Source organism: Hemiscyllium ocellatum, chromosome 5 (assembly GCF_020745735.1).
Source record: "Hemiscyllium ocellatum isolate sHemOce1 chromosome 5, sHemOce1.pat.X.cur, whole genome shotgun sequence".
In the NCBI taxonomy this organism is placed as follows: domain Eukaryota; kingdom Metazoa; phylum Chordata; class Chondrichthyes; order Orectolobiformes; family Hemiscylliidae; genus Hemiscyllium; species Hemiscyllium ocellatum.
The window spans coordinates 77,884,784-77,906,868 of NC_083405.1; the positions used below are offsets into that span (position 1 = coordinate 77,884,784).

At 42.2% G+C, this 22,085-nt stretch overlaps 1 protein-coding gene across 12 annotated transcripts in view; it reads right to left on the minus strand.

Annotated features, from left to right (window-relative positions):
* Positions 1–22,085, minus strand: part of tbc1d5 (TBC1 domain family, member 5) — a 518,645-nt gene that overhangs the window by 20,811 nt on the left and 475,749 nt on the right. For all 12 annotated transcript variants that reach the window (XM_060824884.1, XM_060824877.1, XM_060824878.1 and 9 more), the window contains one exon: positions 3,653–3,838. In XM_060824884.1, coding sequence (XP_060680867.1) covers positions 3,653–3,838 — 186 coding nt within the window. The remainder of the gene's footprint in view (positions 1–3,652; positions 3,839–22,085) is intronic.

Below are 22,085 nucleotides of genomic sequence, written 5' to 3' on the forward strand. Positions count from 1 at the left end.
ATCATTGTACCTTTGGGTATAGGAGTTGAGCTTGAACAAGATGTTGATGAGACCTCTTCTGGAGTGCTGTGTGCAGTTCAGGTTGCTCTGCTATCAGAAGGCTATTATTTAAATTGGAGAGAGTTCAGAAAAGATTTACCAGGATATTGCCAAGAATGGAGGGTTTGAGTTATAAAAATAGGCTCTGCATTTTTTCACTAGAGCTTATGAGGTTAATGGGTGACCCTATAGAGGTTTATAAAATCATGAGGCGCATAGGTAAGGTCAATGGAAGGGTCTTTTTACGAGAGTGGGAAGTTCAAAAATAGGGGGCATATTTTTAAGATGAGAGGATAACGTTTTAAAAAAGACAGAGGGACAACATTTGTACACAGAGTGGTTCATTTGTGGAATGAGGTGGATGTAGGTACAGTTATACATTCAAAAGACATTTAGATAAGTACATGAATAGGAAAGGTTTGGAGGGATATCGGCCAAACGCAGGCAAGTGGGACTAGTTTATTTTAGGAACTTAGCTGGCCTGATCTAGTTGGAGCAAAGGGCCTGTTTCCATGCTGTATAACTCTATGAAGAAGGCTCAATGGACCCAAAACATCAACTCTGATTTCTCTCCACAGACACTGCCAGGCCTGCTGAGATTTTTCAGCAATTCCTGTTTTGTTGGTGGTAATTATAGAGTTGGATTTGTCCTGCCTTTTGTTTACAGGACATACCTGGGCAATTTTCCACATTACCGTGTAGATGCCAGTATTGTTACTGTATTGAAACAGCTTGGCCTGGGGAGTGGCAGGTTCTGGAGCGCAAGTTTTCAGTACTCATGCCAGAATGTTGTCAGGACCCTTAGACTTTGTGATATCCAGTGCCTCCAACCAAAGCTTTATATCACGGGGAATGAATCAAATTGACTGAAGATGGCATCTGTGACACTGGGAACCACCGGAGGAGGACAAGATAGATCATCCACTTGGCAATTCTGGCCAAAGATTGCTGCAAATGCTTCAGTATTATTGTTTGCACTAATGAACGATTTTATTTTCACATACATCTTGAAGATACAGTGAAAAGCGATTTGTTACCACAATTTGGTACCACTTTGAGCTAAAATAAAAGAAATTACTGAAGGAAGAGTTCATGTTCTGTTCAAAATGGGTTTCAACCATGACTCTCAGGCTTCTGCAGGGTCTTTGGAAGGTGTTGTGGTCCTCTCAGTCCTGCTCTGGGAACAGCAACAATGCTGTCAGTGCCCCAGGAAACCTCAGCTCTGCTGCCGCCTGACACCTCCAAGAGTCTAGGCTCCAGGCCTACTGACACCAAGAATCCAACTCCAGGTACTGCCGTTGCTGCTAGAAGTCCTGATCCATGCCCCATTGACGAGAGATGAAGAAAGAAAAGTAAAAATAAAAATGATGAAAAGTACATGGAGAAGAAAATGCCGCAGGCTTGGGGCAGACTGGATCCTAAGTGTTTGAAAACCACCTACTGTGCCTTCACTGCCTTCTTGATGTGCTGGGCTCTTCCATCACTGAGGATGGAGCCACATCCTCCAGAGAATTGTTTAACTGTTCATCATCATTTGCAACTGGATGTGGCAGGACTGCAGAGTTTGCAGCTGATCCGTTGGCTGTGGGATCTCTTGCTGCATATGCTGACTCATGCAAATAGTTCTGTTTAGTAGCTTCATCAGGTTGACACCTCATTTTTAGTTATGTATCGTGCTACTCCTCGTGTGACCTCCTGCATCCTCAATTGAACCAGGGTTGATCCTCTGGTTTGATGGTAATGGTTGAGTAGGGATATGCTGAACCATCAGGTTGCGGATTATGTTGGAATACAAGTTGTTATGCTATATCGGGACTCCTGGCAGCAATGGCAGTGCCTAGAGTTGGATTCTTGCCAGCAGTAGGCCCGGTGCCAGACGATAGCAGAGCTGAGGTTTCGTTAATGTGAATTTGCTGTAATGCAATTGACAAATTGGGGACACTGTTTCTAAGGCGTGAACTTTTAAAACATCTGTTGGCTGTAATGCGATTAAATTGTTGGCAATGATGGGCAGATGATGGAATTTGTATTCAGTAAAAAATATCTGAAATTAAGAATCAACTGATGATCATGAAACCATTGTCGCTTATCTGAAAAAGCCATGACCTCCAAAGACTAATGGCCTTTGTTCAGGGAAGGAAATCTGCCATCTTCACCTGGTCTGGCCGACATCTGAGTTCCTACCCACAACAATGTAGTTGACTTTTAACTGCCTCTGAAATACCCTCAGTTGTATTAATCAGTACGAAGTCTCAACAAAGAAATTAAACTGGTCTGAGTACCTGGCATTGACTTAGTCATCAGAAACAACGTGGCAAAAACAGCCCTGGTGGCCCTGAAAAGTCCTCCTGACTAATATTGAGGATCTAGTGTCAAAATTGGGAGATCTTTCTCAGAACCTAATCAAGCAACAGACATAATCATACCTTACAATGTCCCAACACTACCATCGCCCTCCCTGTATATGTCCTATCCCATCGACAGGAAATACAGACCCAGCAGAGGCGGTGGCACAATACTATACAGTCAGGAAGGAGTTCCCCTAAGAGTCCTCAATACTGACATCCCAAGAGCTCATAGAATCAAGTTAAACATGGACAAGTAAAGCTCCTGCTGATTACTACATGCCAGCTGACGAGTCAATCCTCCTCCATGTTGAACAACACTTGGAAGAAACACTGAGGGTGGCAAGGGCTCAAAATGTACTCTGGATGGGGGAATCAATGTGCAGCACCACGAGAGGCTTGGTAGCAGCACTACTGATCAAGTTGAGCAGGTCCTAAAGGACATAGTTGCTAGATTGGGTCTGCAACAGTTGTTGAAGGAACCAACAAGAGGAAAAAAGCATATTTAACCTCATCCTTGTCAATATGCCAGCTACAGATGCATCTGTCCAGGACAGTATCAGTAAGAGTAACTACCGCACAATCCTTGCGAAGAAAAAGCCCCATCTTCTCTTTGAGAATACCCTGTATCATATTGTCTGGCACAATGACTGTGCCAAATGGACAGACTTCAAACAGATCTAGCAATTCAGGACTGGGCATCCATGAGGTGCTGTGGACCATTAACAGTGGCAGAATTGTACAAGCAGTTCTTCTATAAAGCAATAGTTGCATTCTTGTGCAACCTCACATTCTAGAAAAATTGTGCTTTGGAAGATTAGAATAGATTCCCTACAGTGTGGAAACAGGCTCTTTGGCGCAACAAGTCCACACCGCCCCACTGAAGAGCAACCCACCCCCTTCTGACCAATGCATCTAACACTACGGGCAATTTAACATGGCCAATTCACTTGACCTGAACATCTTTGGACTGTGGGAGGAAACCGCAGCACCTTCCCTTTAAAACACATATTAATTGCACAGAGGAAGATTTTACTCTACACAAATGTGAAACAAAACCTCTTATTTCAAAACATTAGTAACAGAAATTGAAGTATTTACGATTTGAAGTGGTGTGTATTATTTACATTTTAAGCAGAGAACTGAAGCTGAATCTATCATTTGACATTCACATGTAGCACATTCCAATATTTAGTAATTTATGCTAGAGTTAAACTCTTTGACAATGCTAACCATCACCAACCATTAGAAAATTTGAATGGATTTACCTCTTCTGTTTTCATGGTGACTTGCATCTCCCTGTCAGTATTCAGCAGCTTTTTGCTCTCACCTTCTGCACCTTCTCCTCGATTATTGGAACAGTAATGGTTATCTGCTATTGTAATCTCTTCATTTTCCTCTGCTTCTAGCTGGCTCTGATTAAACCGCAGTGATCCTTTCAGGATATCTTTAATCTGTTTGTATTTAAGACAATGAATGGTCACATTTGTAAGATAGTAAAGCTAAACAAGAATTCCCAAAGCAAAAAAGGTAGTTTCAAAATATGTGGAAACATGATGTAGAAACAGATATTTAACATTTATTAGCTTTCTGAAAAAAAGAGCAACTGTGATTTTAATTATACTTTCCTTCCCATCAATGCTCTACAAAGCAGTATGTATACAATATTGTTTGACTTCAGATTATCATGAAATATATATATCATGAAATTATACCACACATCCAATTTTGGAATCTACAGCAGCTTTGGGTAATCACAGAGTTTTTAAAAAAAACTGCTTCCACATCAATCTGTCAACTGCTTTTAAACTAAGAAAGGTCAGTGAGAAGCTGTTATCCTTAGTACAGGGCACCACCAACATTGGGGACTAAAGAGGAGGAAAATCAAAATGGAGCTAATTGAAAGAAAGGACAAAGGGTGTCAAGATCAGCAGAGCAGAATGACTACCTTTCTGGTACAAAACTTTGAGGAGGCAAACTTGAGGATCTAAAATTTGAATTTAGGCTGTTGTCTGAAGCAACAAGTATATGTAGATTTTTGTTAACCACAAAATGGCTTTTCAATTTAAAATAACACAACAAAATGGCTGGAAGTAATGATTTGACTCTGTGAACTCGAACTGATGCTTTGCTAAGTTGGCTGTATTTAGAGATAAGAGAGAACAATTTCAACACAGAAGAGCATTTGGATATGGAATCTAGAGAAAACAAGATGGTATAATTATTATTCATTATTATTTATAACATGTAAGAAAGAATAATGTTTGTAATGGAAAGAGAGAGACTGAAGGTTAGACATGATAAAAGAACGATGTTCAGAGAAAATTTCTATCCTTTGCAGGGATGTAGGGCTGACACTAATGCAAGAATCTCCCTAGCTTTGGGAGCAATATTGAGATTGACTGTACATGGATTTTTGGTTTCCACAAAACTGTGTTGCTTAAAGGAGCAAGTATTTTTATTATCTTTAGCAATGGAGTTAGAGATAGTATGTTCCACTGAAATCAGAAGACAGGAGGCCCAGAAGTACGATACAGTAAATGGTTTTAATTATGATAACAAGAGTAAGATAGTGGCCGGGAATTTTATGCTAACTCAACTCCTGACTCCCCATACTCTGTTCACCATTTTACATTACTTACAGTGTGGAAACAGGCCCTTCAGACAAGGCCACACCAACCCGCCGAAGCGCAACCCACCAAGACCCATTCCCTACATTTACCCCTTAACCTAACACTACGGGCAATTTAGCATGGCTAATTCACCTAACCTGCACATTTTTGGACTGTGGGAGGAAACCGGAGCACCCGGAGGAAACCCATGCAGACACGGGGAGAATGTGCAAACTCCACACAGTCAGTCGCCTGAGACGGGAATTGAACCCGGGTCTCTGGTGCCGTGAGGCAGCAGTGCTAACCACTGTGCTACTGTGCCGCCCACGGCACACATTAGGAACGTGGTGGAATATACCCACTTGCTGAGAAGTGTGTCTCCAGTCTTAAGAAGCTCAATTTCATCGAAGAACAAAGAAGCCCGCTTTGACATTTCCATATATCAACTTAAACTTTCACTGCCTGCATCACCAATGCACAGTGGCAGCATGTACAAGATACACTCCAGCGACTAACTAACAATGCTTCAACAACACCTTTCAAATCCTCCCAGATAGGAAAACAAGGGCAGCAGACGCAAAGGAACACCACCATCTGCATGTTTCCTTGCAAACCGCTTGCCAACTTTGGAGAAAGTGAAGACTGCAGATGCTGGAGATCAGAGTCGAAAAGTGTGGCGCTGGAAAAGCACAGCAGGTCAGGCAGCATCGAAGGAGCAGGAGAGTCGACGTTTCGAGCAGAAGCTCTTCATCAGGAATGAGCATCTTTATTTGGAGTTATATCACTACACACTCCATATTCTTGGATCAAACTCTTGGAACTCATTTCCGAACAGCACTATGAGTTTATATGACTGGATGGATTGCAGCAGAAGGTTGTGATTCACCTTTCAGGGTTCTTACCAGCAAGACCAACACCTTCAGAAAAGAATATACAAGGATGCTAATTTTCTAATGACTGATTTAGTAGCCTCATATATTGACCAATGGACTATAGTCACTCACCTATCTACCAGTCTCTTGGATCCACAACTCACTTACATTTACCTCATTTTCAAACTTAATGCTACTGCAGCCTTATTCTCACAACTTAAATCTGTTGCCAAATATTCAGAGTCATACAGCACAGAAACCGTTCCTGCAGTCCAACTCATCCAGACTGACCAAGTTTACCAAACTAGTCCCATTTACCTGCTTTGGCCCACATCCCTCTACACCTTTCCTATTCACATATGTGTCCAAATGTCTTCTAAATGTTTTAACTGTACCTGCATCCACCACTTCCTCTGGGCGATTCTTTCCACATATGAACCATTGTGTGTGTCAAAATGTCGCACCTCCAGTACCTTTTAAATCTTTATCCTCTCATTTTAAAAATATGCCCTCTAGTTTTGAACTCCCCTGTCCTGGAAAAATTTCCTTTGCTATTCACCTTACTTATGCCCTTTATGACTTTATAAACCCCTATAATATCATGCCTCATCCTTCTATGCACCAGTTAAAAAGGTCCGAGCCTATCCAGCCTGTTTTTGTAACTTAAACCCTCCATTCCTGGCAACATCCTGGTGGATCTTTTCTGAACCCTCTCCAATTTACCTTCCTAAAGCAGGGTGACCAGAACTGTACACAGTACTCTAAAAGTACTCTCGCTAACATCCAGTACAACCTCAACATGACATCCCAAATCCCATACTCAATAGTCTGAGCAATGAAGTTAAGCATGCAAAATGCCTTCGTTACCACCCTGTCTACCTGTGATGTAACTTTCAAAGAACTCCTAGATCTCTCTGTTTTGACAGTCCCCTGGGCTCTACCAATACCTGTTTAAGCCTTGCCCTGGTTTGTCTTATCAAGATGCAACACCTCGCAATTATCTAAATTAAACTCCATCTGCATTCCTTATCCCATTGGACAAATTAATCAAGATCTCTCTGTAATCTCAGTTAACCTTCGTCACTACCTACTACACCACCAATTTTGATGTCATTCCCAAACTTACCAATCACGCTTCCAAAATTCGCATCCAAATCGTTTATATAAATGACAAACAACAATGGATCCAACACCGATCCTTGCGGAATACCACTGGTCACAGACCTTCAGCCGAAAAAAAACCTTCCACTACCACCATGCACTGTCTTGTACCATCAAGTCAATTTTGTATCCACGTGATCTAACTTTACTAAACAGTCTAACATGTGAAACCTTGTCAAAAGGTTTACGAAAGTCCATGTAAACAGCGTCTACCATTCTGCCCTTATCTATCCTTTTTTGGTCATATCCTCAAAAAAAAGCTCAATCAAGTTTGTGAGACACAATTTCCCACATACAAAGCTGTGCTGTCTGACAGATACATCACCCAATCAGACTCACAGAAATCAGATTACACTCACAGAAACATTTTCCTTTTTCTCTTCCAGGACTAGATGGCAAACAATTACAAGTAGTGGCACCTAATTTGGCTGAGGATAGGCACACATTCTCACCCTTATGTAGAAGATAGTGCTTGCTACTCTGTTGGTGCAGTCAAGACGGAGGCCACAAGACTTGACTGTCTACAAAAAGGTTTTCTACAGTAATATGTTGAGGAACAATCTACAAAACAGACTATTTTAGATATATTACTGTGAAATCCAAATGGCTACTTTATAGCCTTGTAAAGGAATCTTTAGGAAAGACTGATGAGAATATTATAGTCATCTAAATTAATCTAGTGATGAATTCAAGGGCTGCATGTCTGATGGTTGGTTCTATTTCATTTGTAATTACACATGCATATAATCCTCCTTCTCCTATCCTACTTTCTCCTCACCAAACACACTCCAAAATGAACAGGAGCAGAAGTAGAACATTTGGTCCCTTGAGCCTGCTTCAACATGATCTGTTTGTCTTTTGAACTCCACATTCCTATCTATCTCCTTCATAACAAGAATCTATTCATTGCTTTCTTAAAAATTTCAATGACCCCACTTTTATTGCTTTCTGAGGCACAGTTTCAAAGCTGCACAACCCTCAGAAAAAAATTCTCATTTCTGAAAGGATGACCCCAACTTTAAAACAGTGCCCGTGGGACTTTGACTGATCCACAATAGGTAGCATCTTTTCCATGTCCACCTTGTCAAGACCATTCATGAACTGATATATTTCAACCAAATCACCCTTCACTGTTCGAAATTTCAGTGGAAACAAACTGAGCCCATGCAATCTTCATAAGACAACTTATGTATCAATCTATTAAACCTCTTCTGAACATATTCCAAAGCATTTACATCCTCCCTTAAATAAGGTGATCTAAACTGAACACTTTATTCAAACTATGGTCTCACCAACACCCTTTTTAACAGATGTATGCGTACAAGAATACAGTAACACATCTGCCAGAAAGCCTACTGGCACTATCAAGGAGCATGGAAAAGTACAACATCAACTTTGTACAAGTCTCTGCACGAACAGGAGTATTGAAATGGTCAAATAAGCCACTCAGTTGCATTAAAGTGTTACAGAGATTAAGCGGAATGAGACTGAATTAACCAACTGACAAGAAATTTAGCACTGGAAGAAACAGCAAATATAGCCCCGTTGGCCCTGAAAGGTCCTCCTTAATAACATCTAGTAGTTTGTAGCAGCACAATTCCACAGTCATACTCATGGAATCAAACTTCCCATATCCTTGATACCACCATCACCAATTCAGAATATGTCCTGATGCATTAGCAGATTAGATCAGCACAGTTAGGAAAACAGTGGCATAGAGTCAAGATAGAGTTGCCTTAAGAGTTCTTAACAATGACTTCACATTTCATGCAATGCATTAAGTAGCCATTGTCAGACATAAATGAAGAAATCTTCTGCTAATTAACACCAACCCTCCAATGCCTCTTAGCTAATTAAAGTATTACTCCTCCATGTTGAAATCACATGAAAACACCACCAAGGGTGACAAGGCCATAGAAAGTACTCTGGCTGGTGGATTTCAACGTCCATCTCCAACAGTGGCTGGGAGGAAATAAAAACTGAGCTGGTTGAAGGGCAGAGCTACTGGACTGGATCTACAGCAGCTGGCAAGGGAATCAAAAAGAAGGAAAAGCCTTGTTGACCTCATCCTTAACAACTTGTCACAAATGAAGGGCTTATGCTCGAAACGTTGAATTCTCTATTCCTGAGATGCTGCCTAACCTGCTGTGCTTTGACCAGCAACACATTTGCAGCACAAATGCATCAGCCCAGGATAGTCAGTGACCACCATATAGTCCTTTTGAAGGCAAAGTCTCATCTTTACAGTCATTCTTTCATGAGGTGTGGGTTCTGATCACAAAACTGACATGTTAGCGATCTCAAATTCCATTTGAACTGAGTGGCATGCCATGCCATTTCAGGGGGCACTTAACAGACGATCACATTGTTGTGGGCTGTGTTCTCTCTAATTTTCCATCCAGCTGTGTATTGTGTGTGGGGCAGCGACTTCTGGAACCAGAAGACAATGCCACAATCAGTGATATCACTCTGGAGGAGCCTTTCAGTGGCTGCGCAGTGCACAGCTATGAAGCTTAGAGGCAACATTGATTAGGTCTGGAGTCACATGTAGGCCGGACAAGATTTCCATCCCTAAAAAACATGAGTAAATCAGATGGTTTTATTACTATCGATGGTAGTTTCACAGTCACCAGCACTGTGGCTAGCTTTTGTCTCTTAATTTATTAACTGAATTCAAATTTTACCAGCTGCCACATGGCATGGTATTTACATGATGTTAAATGGGATAGATTACAAACAGATCTAGTAGCTCAAAATCTGACCATCCATAACGCTATGTGGATCATCATCAGCAGCATAAATATATTCAAACACAATCTGTAACCTCATGGCCTAGTATATTCCCATTCTACTATTCCATTAAAATGAGTGATCAACCTGGTTCTATGGAGAGTCCAGCAGGTAGGTCAAGATAAACACTAGGCATTCCTGAAACTAAAAACTCAATGTGGTGAAGTACCTTTGCATGCCAAATAACATTAGCACTGTCTGACAGATTAACTGATCCCACAACCAACAGCTCAGAGCTAAGTTCAACACTCTTGCCTCATTCAACTGTGAATGGTAGTGCACAGTTAACAATGGACAAACAGAGGGGGCTTAATAATTATCCCCATTCCTAATTACAGAACATAGAACAATACAGTGCAGAACACATCCTTCGGCCCTCAATGTTGCACTGATCTGTGAACTATTCTCAGCTCGTCCCCCTACACTATCCCAAAATCATCCATGTGCTTATCTAAGGATTGTTTAAATCTCCCTCATGTGGCTGAGTTGACCACATTAGTAGGTAGTACATTCCATACCCTTACCACTCTCTGCGTAAAGAACCTGCCTCAAACATCTGTCGTAAATCTATCACCCCTCAATTTTTAATTATGCCCCTCGTACACGCTGACGTCATCATCCTAGGATGACAGTGGATATCCAGTGCACCAGCGCATTTGCAACCATCCATTCGTGGAGAATGGATGATTCAACTCTGCCTCCTCCTCAGCTCTCCAATGTCACAGATACCAATTTTCAGCAATTCAATTCACTTAAAACATTAGATACTGCAAAGGCTAGAGGCACTGACAATGTTCTGGCAATATAAGAAAGACTTTTACTCCAAAACTAGCCACAACCCAGCTATTTGGTCACATTCAGCTACAATACTGACAATTACCTGCCAAAATGGCAAATTGCTGAGGTACCTCCAGTCAACAAAAAGCAGGACAAATCCAACCTAGCCAATTACCAACTCATCAGTCTTCCTTTGATCATGAACCTAGTGATTGAAGACACATCAGCAGTACCATCAAGTGGCATGTGCTCAGCAAGAACCTGCTCACTAACATTCAATCTGGATTCCATTAATAGACACTTAGCTTCTGACCTCACTGCAGCCTTGGTCCGAACACAGATAAAAAAAGCAAACTCCAGATGTGAGGTGAGAGCGAATGCCCTTGACATCAAGGCAGGGTTTGACCAAATATGGCATCAAGGAACCCTAACAAAATGGAAGTCAATGGAATTAGGGGAAACATTTCCATTGGTGAGACAGAGGAAGATGGTTGTGGCTGTTTGTGGTCAATTACTTCAGGCCCTCCCGATAAAGAAAGCACACCTATTGTTTTTTCCCTGTTCCATCATAAGCTTATCCTACACTGGTGCAGGTATTCCTCAGAATCTTCAGTCAAATCCTTTCCTTCAGGCATAAAGTCAGAAATGAAATGTTTACTTATGGTTGCACAATGCTCAGCATCATTTGCAGCTACTCAGATACTAAAGCAGTCCATGCCCATATGCAGTAACCTGAATAACATTCAGGCTTGGGCTAATGTGGACAATAACATACTTGCCACACAAGTGGTAAGCAATGACCCATTCCAACAAGAGAAATGATCATCACATTTTCAATGGCATTACTATTGCTGAATCCCTCACTATAAACATCCTGTGGGTTACCACTGAACAGACCAGTCGTATAAATACTGTGGCTATTTGAACAGAACAAAGGCTAGGAAATCTGCAGTGACTAACACATATCCTGACTACCACAAGCCTGTAGTAAAAAGTGAGGTCTGCAGATGCTGGAGATCAGAGCTGAAAATGTGTTGCTGGTTAAAGCACAGCAGGTCAGGCAGCATCCAAGGAACAGGAAATTCGACGTTTCGGGCCAGAGCCCTTCATCAGGAATGAGGAGAGTGTGCCAGGCAGGCTAAGATAAAAGCTAGGGAGGAGGGACTTGGGGGACGGGCGATGGAGATGTGATAGGTGGAAGGAGGTCAAGGTGAGGGTGATAGGCCGGAGTGGAGTGGGGGCGGAGAGGTCAGGAAGAAGATTGCAGGTTAGGAGGGCGGTGCTGAGTTCGAGGGAATCGACTGAGACAAGGTGGGGGGAGGGGAAATGAGGAAACTGGAGAAATCTGAGTTCATTCCTTGTAGGGTTCCCAGGCGGAAGATGAGGCGCTCTTCCTCCAACCGTCGTGTTGTTATGTTCTGGCGATGGAGGAGTCCAAGGACCTGCATGTCTTCGGTTGAGTGGGAGGGAGAGTTAAAGTGTTGAGCCACGGGGTGGTTGGGTTGGTTGGTCCGGGCGTCCCAGAGGTATTTCCTGAAGCGTTCCACAAGTAGGTGGACGGTCTCCCCAATATAGAGGAGGCCACATCGGGTGCAGCAGATGCAATAGATGATGTGTGTGGAGGTGCAGGTGAATTTGTGGCGGATATGGAAGGATCCTTTGGGGCCTTGGAGAGAAGTAAGGAAGGAGGTGTGGGCGCAAGTTTTGCATTTCCTGCGGTTGCAGGGGAAGGTGCTGGGAGTGGAGGTTGGGTTGGTGGGGGGTGTGGACCTGACGAGGGAGACACGAAGGGAGTGGTCTTTGCGGAACGCTGATAGGGGAGGGGAGGGAAATATATCCCTGGTGGTGGGGTCCGTTTGGAGGTGGCGGAGATGACGGCGGATGATACGCTGTATATGGAGGTTGGTGGGGTGGTAGGTGAGAACCGGTGAGGTTCTGTCTTGGTGGCGGTTGGAGGGGCGGGGCTCAAGGGCGGAGGAGCGGGAAGTGGAGGTGATGCGGTGGAGGGCATTGTCGATCACGTCTGGGGGGAATCTGCGGTCCTGGAAGAAGGAGGCCATCTGGGCTGTACAATAGTGGAACTGGTCCTCCTGGGAGCAGATGCGGCAGAGACGAAGGAATTGGGAATATGGGATGGCATTTTTACAGGGGGCAGGGTGGGAGGAGGTGCAGTCCAGGTAGCTATGGGAGTCAGTCGGTTTATAGTAGATGTCTGTGTTGATTCGGTCGCCTGAGATAGAAATGGAAAGGTCTAGGAAGGGGAGGGAGGAGTCTGAGACAGTCCAGGTGAATTTGAGGTCGGGATGGAAGGTGTTGGTAAAGTTGATGAACTGTTCAACCTCCTCGTGGGAGCACGAGGCAACGCCGATACAGTCATCGATGTAGCGGAGGAAAAGGTGGGGGGGTGGTGCCAGTGTATATAGTAGATGTCTGTGTTGATTCCAAAAGCCTGTACACAACATCCTCCATTTAGGAGGCAAAAGTGAGCACTGCAGATGCTGGAAACCAGAGTTTAGATTAGAGTGGTGCTGGGAAACCACAGCAGGTCAGGCAGCATCCGAGGAGCAGGAAAATCGACGTTTTGGGCAAAAGCCATTCATTAGGAGGGCTGCATTCCGGACGAAGGGCTTTTGCCAGAAATGTGAATTTTCCTGTTCCTTGGATGCTGCCTGACCTGCTGTGCTTTCCCAGCACCACCCTGATCTATCCTCTATTTAGTGTTCAGTAATAGTATTCAAACTGTGCTGTCACTGCTGAAGTTTGGTGTAATAATATATGGTACAAATACAACTTTTGATCAAAGTATAACTATTGATGGGTTAAATTACACAAGGGAACTAGCTAGATTCAGACTGGGTATTCTGATCAACAGCAGTTGGTCACTCTTGACTTTCTCTGAACAACTTGGTTTATTTGGAGTCAGCAGAATTATTGCTAAGTTACGTTGGTGGATTCTGCTGAGAGGGAGATTTGTTTTGACTAAAAGTGACACTGAAGACTGGTTTTGAGTATAACAATAAAAACCCCACAGAAAATGCAGTGAGGAGCTGGAGTATATGCGAGGCCTTGGGGTATAGGAGAGACTAGATTACACTGATGTTTGCCCCGATATGTTCTTGTTGATGCTTCTCTGTCATTTGAGCTAAAGTTCAATGTTTCCTGCAGAGGACTTTTTCTGAAAAAAAAAGCGATTGCTGGAGAAACTCAGCAGGTCTGACAGCATCTGCAGGGAGAAAGGAGAATTAACATTTTGAGTAACTCTTCATCAGAATTTCATCAGGATTTGTTCTGTTTCAGTTACATTGATTTTTTAATATTATGTGAAGACAAGCAAGTTGTAGTGATGAAAATGAGTGAAACTGAGCGCAAATGTTGCTCTGGAATTTTACATAAATGTGGAAAAAACAGCTTAATGATTCCAATAAAGTCTCATCTCATTTAACGTAACCCATCCTATTATCAGAGCGTTTAACAAAATATGCGTCTGAAAGACAAGAGTTTCCTGGTCTAGTTCAAAACAGGGTGCTAATATTAAATCCTTTGATTATGTATAATTTTGCACACACAGATATATAGCTGTCTTTAAATTCCTATTAAGGATATTAGACCACTTAAGGAAATAATCAGGGTCATGGAATGAGTGAAGATTTCTATGCCACATCCAATGTCTGAAAGTTAGTGTCTGGCAGAAATCATATTCTCTATGCTCCTTTCTGCTTTTATGTTATAAATCTAACTTAAGAGTTTGTTGATCATAACGACATATGCCTGAACGCCTTGGTTTTAATGTGAATCGACCATTAGGACAAGCATTCAATCCTTCACCAATGTTTTCAAGATCTTTCTTCAGCCATGTCAAAGTTACAATACTATATAGGGGAGCAACCATCATCACCCATATTGCTCAACAATACTCGATCTAAAGGCAAATCTGCTAAATCGCCTTTGTGTAAAAAAAACTGAAATCATTTTTTAAATGCCTAGAACACACAGATGCCAGTCTTCACTATCCAATATGTTGAATACACCAATAAGGTTCAGAAATAATACAGAATATTGCCTTACTCCTGTTTTCAAACATTTATAGTACTGGAGGAAGCCATCAGCCTTGTGATGTCTCTGCTGGCTTCTTTGGGTCTGTTATCTCAGTTTGCTGGGCGGGTGGTTTGCCATGATGTGAATAGTGTGAATTCAATTCTTCCACTGGCTGAGATTACCATGAAGGTCCCACCTTCTCCAATTCCGCCTACACTTGAAGTGTGGGGGTGACGCTCAGGTTAAACTCACCACCAATTATTTCTCTTTGATGCGAGAGCAACTTGATGGCCTTCTACTACAGCAATTCAAAATTCGCGAACAGTCTCCTTCTTTTCAAAGTTTGGGAGAAGATCTGTAGCTCGGGTGCTCGTTGTTGTGGTTCGGTTCGCCGAGCTGGGAATTTGTGTTGCAAACATTTTGTCCCCTGTCTAGGTGATATCCTCAGTGCTTGGGAGCCTCCTGTGAAGCGCTTCTGTGATGTTTCCTCCGGCATTTGTAGTGATTGTATCTGCCACTTCCGGTTGTACACTAGTGTACAAAATCCCATGCTAGGACTGCACAAAACATTACGTAGGACAAACAGGAAGACAGCTAACGATCCACATCTATGAACACCAACTAGCCATGAAACGGCATGACCAGCTATCCTTACTAGCCACACACTCAGATGACAAGCAACATGAGTTCAACTGGGACAACACTACTATTATAGGACAAGCCAAACAGAGAACAGCCATGGAATTCCTAGAGGCATGGCACTCATCCACAGATTCAATCAATAATCACATCGACCTGGACCCCATATACCGGCCACTGTAGCGGACAGCAACTGACAACCGGAAGCAGCAGATACAAATCACTATAAATGCCGGAGGAAACATCACAGAAGCGCTTCACAGGAGGCTCCCAAGCACTGAGGATGTCACCTAGACAGGGGAAGAAACGTCTGCAACACAAATTCCCAGCTCGGCGAACAGAACCACAACAACAGTCTCCTTCTTTTGGCATTCGGATGCAATCTACCAAATTCTTCCCTTAAAGAAATAATTGCCTCGGCCTCAACTGTGGCAAATCATTTAATGCTCCACCAAACTCCCTCCTTACTCTCTTAATGATATTAAGTCCATGACTCTTCAACACTAACTCTATCAATAATACTACCTTGTTTTAGTCTTTTCCTAACTAGGTAGACATGAAGATACTACAGTCAAAACGTGTGGTGATGGAAAAGCACAGCAGGTTAGGCCGCATCCAGCGGCACACATTTTGACTCTGACCTTCAGCATCTGCAGTCCTCACTTCCTCCATGAAGATACTACAGTATACGTAGTCTAGTATTTTCTCCATAACCTTATCTGTGAAAAATAGAGTTCCATCTTCATTCTTGAGTTAGATTAGACTTACAGTGTGGAAACAGGCCCTTCGGCCTAACAAGTCCACACCGACCCGCCAAAGCGCAACCCACCCATACCCCTACACTTACCCCCTACCTAACACTACGGGCAATTTAGCATGGCCAATTCACCTGACCCGCACATCTTTGTGACTGTGGGAGGAAACCGGAGCACCCGGAGGAAACCCACGCAGACACGGGGAGAACGTGCAAACTCCACACAGTCAGTCGCCTGAGTCGGGAATTGAACCCAGGTCTACAGGCGCTGTGAGGCAGCAGTGCTAACCACTGTTACTTGTTAGTTGTTACTACCCATCTAGATTAATCCAGTAATGTTTATTAATGCTTATTAAAAACCCTTTTTATTCCATTTAATATTGATTTATTGGCCTATTTAAACTTTCACTCTTAATTTTTACTTTCCCTCTCTATCTTTTCACAATACTAATTATATAAAAACCTATTATGTAAGGCCTTTCAAATGGAAAACCAGAGCTTTGTGAAATAACTCTTAGTTCACATTTAGTTACTGTGCATGAACATGCAATTTTTAATTATTGATGCCTCCACTAGCAAAACCACCAATCTGCACTATTTTGTGATATTGCTTGGCTGTTCTTAGTTGTAACATTTGATTCCCTGTATTCTGCGGTGAGTAGAGCTGTAATACTTACTTTAATTTCTTTCCCAGCTCACTGTACAAAGGTAAGGAACAGTGGATATTATTATAGAAGTCATGAACTTGCTGTGCCATTTACTGATTTAGCAATAGGCAGCCACCAGTTTTCTCAATTTCCCAAATGTCTGCCTTCTTCATCTCCCGCCCAACCACTTGCGTCTTATTACATATACATTATTAGTATTTTCAAATGGATTCCAGTACTGGTACAATCAAGTAATTTTCAGTTCAGCTACCGATATTTAATTACCGTAGCACAAAGAATTAAAAGGAACAAAATAATGTTCTTGACACAAAGCAAATGGTTTAAGTCAAAATAAGTATGTTTTCGCACTACAAATTTAAGGAATGCAATGCTACCAGTTGGCCAGTATGCCTTTAGAAATAACGGTACATGACTCTAAACTTTGACTTTGTCATTCTTCACTTGCTTATTTATTCCACTAATAAAAGGCTTACACAATAATCTAGTTCAAGATCACAAGACTAAAAATAGACTTTGATTTGTTTGAAATCCCTTAAATGAAATTGAATTGTTATTGCTATAACACAATCACAGCCTGGTTTGGGAACATTTTACAAGAGAAAAACAAGTATGACCTTGCTTGTGATTGTCATGTACTGCTTTGACAGCCGGCTGTGAGTTATTTCATCTGATGTGATTAACGTTTAGCCATCACTAATAAATGCAGATGTGGACCTTTTAGTAACAACCATGCCATTTGTGCAACTACAGGCAAACTAATTATAACACATTGCATGATTAACACTAAATATACTAAAGCAGACCTCTGCAGAAACATTTGTAGACGGTGCATATTTTTACGATATTGAACTTATAGAACTGTTGAAATTGGATAAAAAATTGTCTCTGTTCACATTATTTTATCATAAAAATTTATTTCATCTGAGAATGACTATAAATGCTTAGTAAATGATTTTTAAAAAATCATAACTATTAATGAGTAAGTGTATTACTTTAGTTTGTATTCAACATTTGTGACACAAAAGCAGACACAATCAATTCAGTGAATTAAGATGCGAAAAAAATCTTTCCTCTAAACCTTCACCAGTTGTCAGCAATTCATGCTCTTATAAAATCAATTTACTACAGTTCAAAACTAAAATCTGATTACCAGCTCCAGGTAACCATGATTTATTAGAAGCACAATTTTCTGTCTGAATCTATCGCATAACTAATAACTGGAAATATGTAAATAATTTACAGCAGTGAAAGTTTATATTCTGTGGCTCTTAAGAACCAAGAGGATTTACACATAGAATCAGGAGTTATGGAAAGGTGTCAAATGGATTTTTGCATCTACTTCTACCTTTGATGCAGACACTGATTGGCCACAGTGATAGACAAAGAAACTCAGTTATTAGATGAGTTAAAATTTGTTAAAAGGAGTTACTGGATAAAATGGCAATACATAAGGTTGGCAAAGGCAGGAGGACTCATCCAATGATATAGAAGGAAGAGGGAAAATTGCAGAAACACTGACAATAATCTTTCAATCTTAGATAAAAAAAACAAAGAACTATTGATACTGGAAATCTGAATGAGGATCACTGAATCAGAAACATTAACCCTGCCTTCTCTTCATGGATGCCGCCAGACCTGCTAAAATGTTCCAGCAATTTCTGATTTTGTTTCAATATTCCAATCTTCCCTGAACTCATGGTGGTGCCAGAGGACTGAAAAGTTGCAAATATTATACACTGGTTCAAAAAAGTTGTAAAGATAAACCCAGGAATTACAGACCAGTCACTTTAACATGGATGGTAGGAAACCTTTTAGAAACAATTATTCAGGAAAAGATTAACAGTCATATGGAAAAATATAGTTTAATTTGGAAAAGCCAGCATAAATTTATTAAAATATCTAATTAATCAGCTGCAGTATTTTGACAAGTTAACAGAGACAATATAGGGCATTTATGGTGATATGGAGTACATGGACTTCCTTACCTGAGGAATTATGTTCTGGTTATGGAGGGAATTCAACAAAAGTTACCAGACTGATTCCTAGGATGGCTGGATCGACGAAGTAAGGCTGGATTGGTAAGAACTGCATTCACTAGAGTTTAGAAAAATGAGGGGGCATTTCACAGAAACGAATACCTTTTGAACAGGACAAGGCAACATAAATGCTGGATGTTCCTGATGACTGGGCAGCCCAGAATCAGGGGTAATTGTCTATGGATATGGAGTAGGCCAGTTAGGACTGAGATGAGGAGAAATGTCTTCACCCAGAGAGTGGTTAGTCTGAAGACTTTTTTGCCACAGATCGCATTTGAGGCCACATCACAATGTTTTTAAGAAGTTAGATATAGTTTTTGGGACCAAAGATATCAAAGGTAATGGGGAAAAAGTGGGAGTGGGTCACTGAGCTGAATGATCAGCCATGATCATATTGAATGGTGGGACAGTCTGAAGGGTTGAATGGGTTATCCTGCTCCTATTTTCTATGGTTCTAAAAAATCACCTTCAAGGGTTTCAGTGAACAAACTTTCATCTCTTGTTCTTATCTGCTGCTATAAGTACAAATTGTGAATGCTGGGGACGCAATATGAAGTTGAAACTACAATGTCAGCAGAATGAAGGAGCATTGACGTCAGGAAACAGAGTGGAGGACACATACCTGTCCGTGTCAGTGGGTTGAGGTGGAGATAGTTGAGAGCTTCAAATTCCTGGGAGTAAATATCATTTATATTCCAGCTACTTCGACACTACAGTCAAGACAGCACTCCAATGCCTCCATTTCCTCAGAAAGCTAAGGATATTTGGCATGTCCACAATTACTTTAACCGATTTTTATAGATACATCATAGAAAGCATCCTATCTGGATGCATCACTGTGTGGTATGGTAACTGCTCTGCCCAAGACTACACGAAATTACAGAGAATTGTGAACAGAGTCCAAACCATCACAAAAACCAGCCCTCCTTCCATTGACTCAGTGTAAACATCCCCCCTGCCTTGGGAAAGCAGCCTACATAATCAGAAATCCCTCCCACCCCAGTTATACCCTCTTCCGTCAGGCAGAAGATACAAAAGTTTGCAAACACATACCAACAGATTCAAGAATAGCTCCTTCCCTGTGTTATCAGGTTTGTGAAGAGACCCTTCATATATTAGAGTTGAACTTTCTCTGCAACCTCTCTGCAGCTGTAACACTACATTGCGCGTTCTGTTCTATGACCCTGATGTAAGTATGTAAGGTATGATTTGTCTGGATAGCATGCAAAACAACACTTTTCAGTGTATCTTGGTACACAGCACAATAATAAATCAAATTAAATCAAAACACATTGAATTGAATTAAATTGAATTGCATTTATTGTCACGTGTACCAAGGTACAGTGAAAAGCTTTGTCTTGTGAACAATACAAGCAGATCACAGAGTTAAACAGCATAGATAAGTAAATAATAGGCAAAACATTGCTAAGAGGTTGTGAGTCCATTCAGTATTCTAACAACAGTAGGATAGAAACTGTTACAAAACCACATGGTGCATGCGTCTCGGCTTGTATACCTTCTCCCCAGTGGTAGAGGGTATAAAAAAGCATTGCCAGGGTGGGATGGATCTTTGAGAATGCTGGTGGCCTTTCCTTGACAGCAGGCCTGGTAGATGGATTCGATAGATGGGACGTTTGTGATTGTCTGGGCTAAGTTCACCACTCTCTGTAACTGTCTCCAATCTTGAATAGTACAGTTGCCATACCAGGTAGAGATACATCCAGACAGAATGCTCTCGGTGGCACACCTATAAAAGTTGGCAAGGATAATCGCCGTCACGCCAGATTTCCTCAGCTGTCCTTTGGAAGAAGAGACGTTTTTGGGCCTTTGTAACCACATGAAGAGTCCAAGAAAGCTTGTTGTTGATGACCACTCCCAGGAGCTTGACACTCTCCACTCATTCCACCTCTGTGCTGTTAATGTGTAGGGGGGCATGAGTAACACCCCGCCGAAAGTCAATAATGAGTTCCTTGGTTTTGTCGACTTTGAGAGCTAGGTTGTTCTCAGTGCACCATTTCTCCAGGTCTTCCACCTTCTGTCTGTAGTCTGCTTCGTCGCCATCTGAGATTCAACTGACTATGGTGGTGTCAGGAAACTCAGGATCTAGTTGCAGAGAGTGGGGCTTAGCCCAAGATCACTAAGTTTAGTAGTCAGTCTCGAGGGGATAATAGTATTGAAGGCTGAACTGTAGTCAATGAGTAGGATACTTACCCAGCTGTTCTTGGTGTCAAGATGTTCTAGGGAGAAGTGAAGGGCAAGTTACATGGCATCTGATGTGGATCTGTCTGACAGGCAAATTGGAGTGGGTCAAGAGCAGTGGGGAGGCTGGAGTTGATTAATGCCATGACCAGCCTTTCAAAGCACTTCATGACCACCGAGGTTAGGGCCACTGGGTGGTAGTCATTGAGACATGCTGCATAAGCCGTCTTAGGCACAGGGATGGTGTTGGCCCTCTAGTAACAGGGAGGGACAGTGACCTGCTGCAGGGCGAGGTTGAAGATATCCGAGAAGACTTCTGCCAGTTGATCTGCGCTTGCTCTGAGTGCACAGCGTGGTACTCCATCTGGTCCCATCACTTTGCTTGGATTCACACAAAGGAAAACTGATCTGACCTCTAATGCAGTGACTGTTGGAATAGGTTTGTTGGACCTTGTTGGAATATGTGTTACCTTTCTGCCGAACTTCTGGTCAAAGCGAGCATAGAAGGCATGATCTGGGAGGGCTGTCTCATTGTCTGCTATCTTGCACTGCCTTTTTTTAGATACTGTGATGTTATTCAGTCCTTGCCATAGTTGCCAGGTGTCTGTCTGGGTCTCTAGTTTGGATTGGTATTGGTCCTTGGCTGTCTTAATGGCTCTGCAAAGGTCATACTTGGATTCCTTATATTTGAGTGGGTCTCCTGATCTGAAGGCTTCACACCTGGTTTTTAGCAGGTTCTGTATGTCTAGATTCAGCCAGGATATCCTCTTGTGGAACACCCAAATTGACTTCCTCGGTGTGCAGTCCTCCACACATTTGCTGATAAAGTCTGTGATGGTGGTGGTGTACTCGTCCAAGGTACCTGCAGACTGTTTAAACATGGCTCAATCAGCAATTCTAGCCAGCACTGGAGTTGATCCTCTGCCTCCTCCGACCAGTACTAGACCTGTATGTGGGAAGGGATCTCCTGCCTGAGATTTTGCCTTTAAGCCCGGAGAAAAAAAACGGCATTGTGGTCAGAGTTCCCGAAATGAGAGCAGGGGATGGAGCGGTAGGCATCTTACACAGTGGTGTAAGCAATGGTCTGAGATGCTCAGGCTCCTGTGGGGCAGGTAATGTTCTGGTGGTACTTAGGGTGTTCTGTCTCCAGGGTGTTAG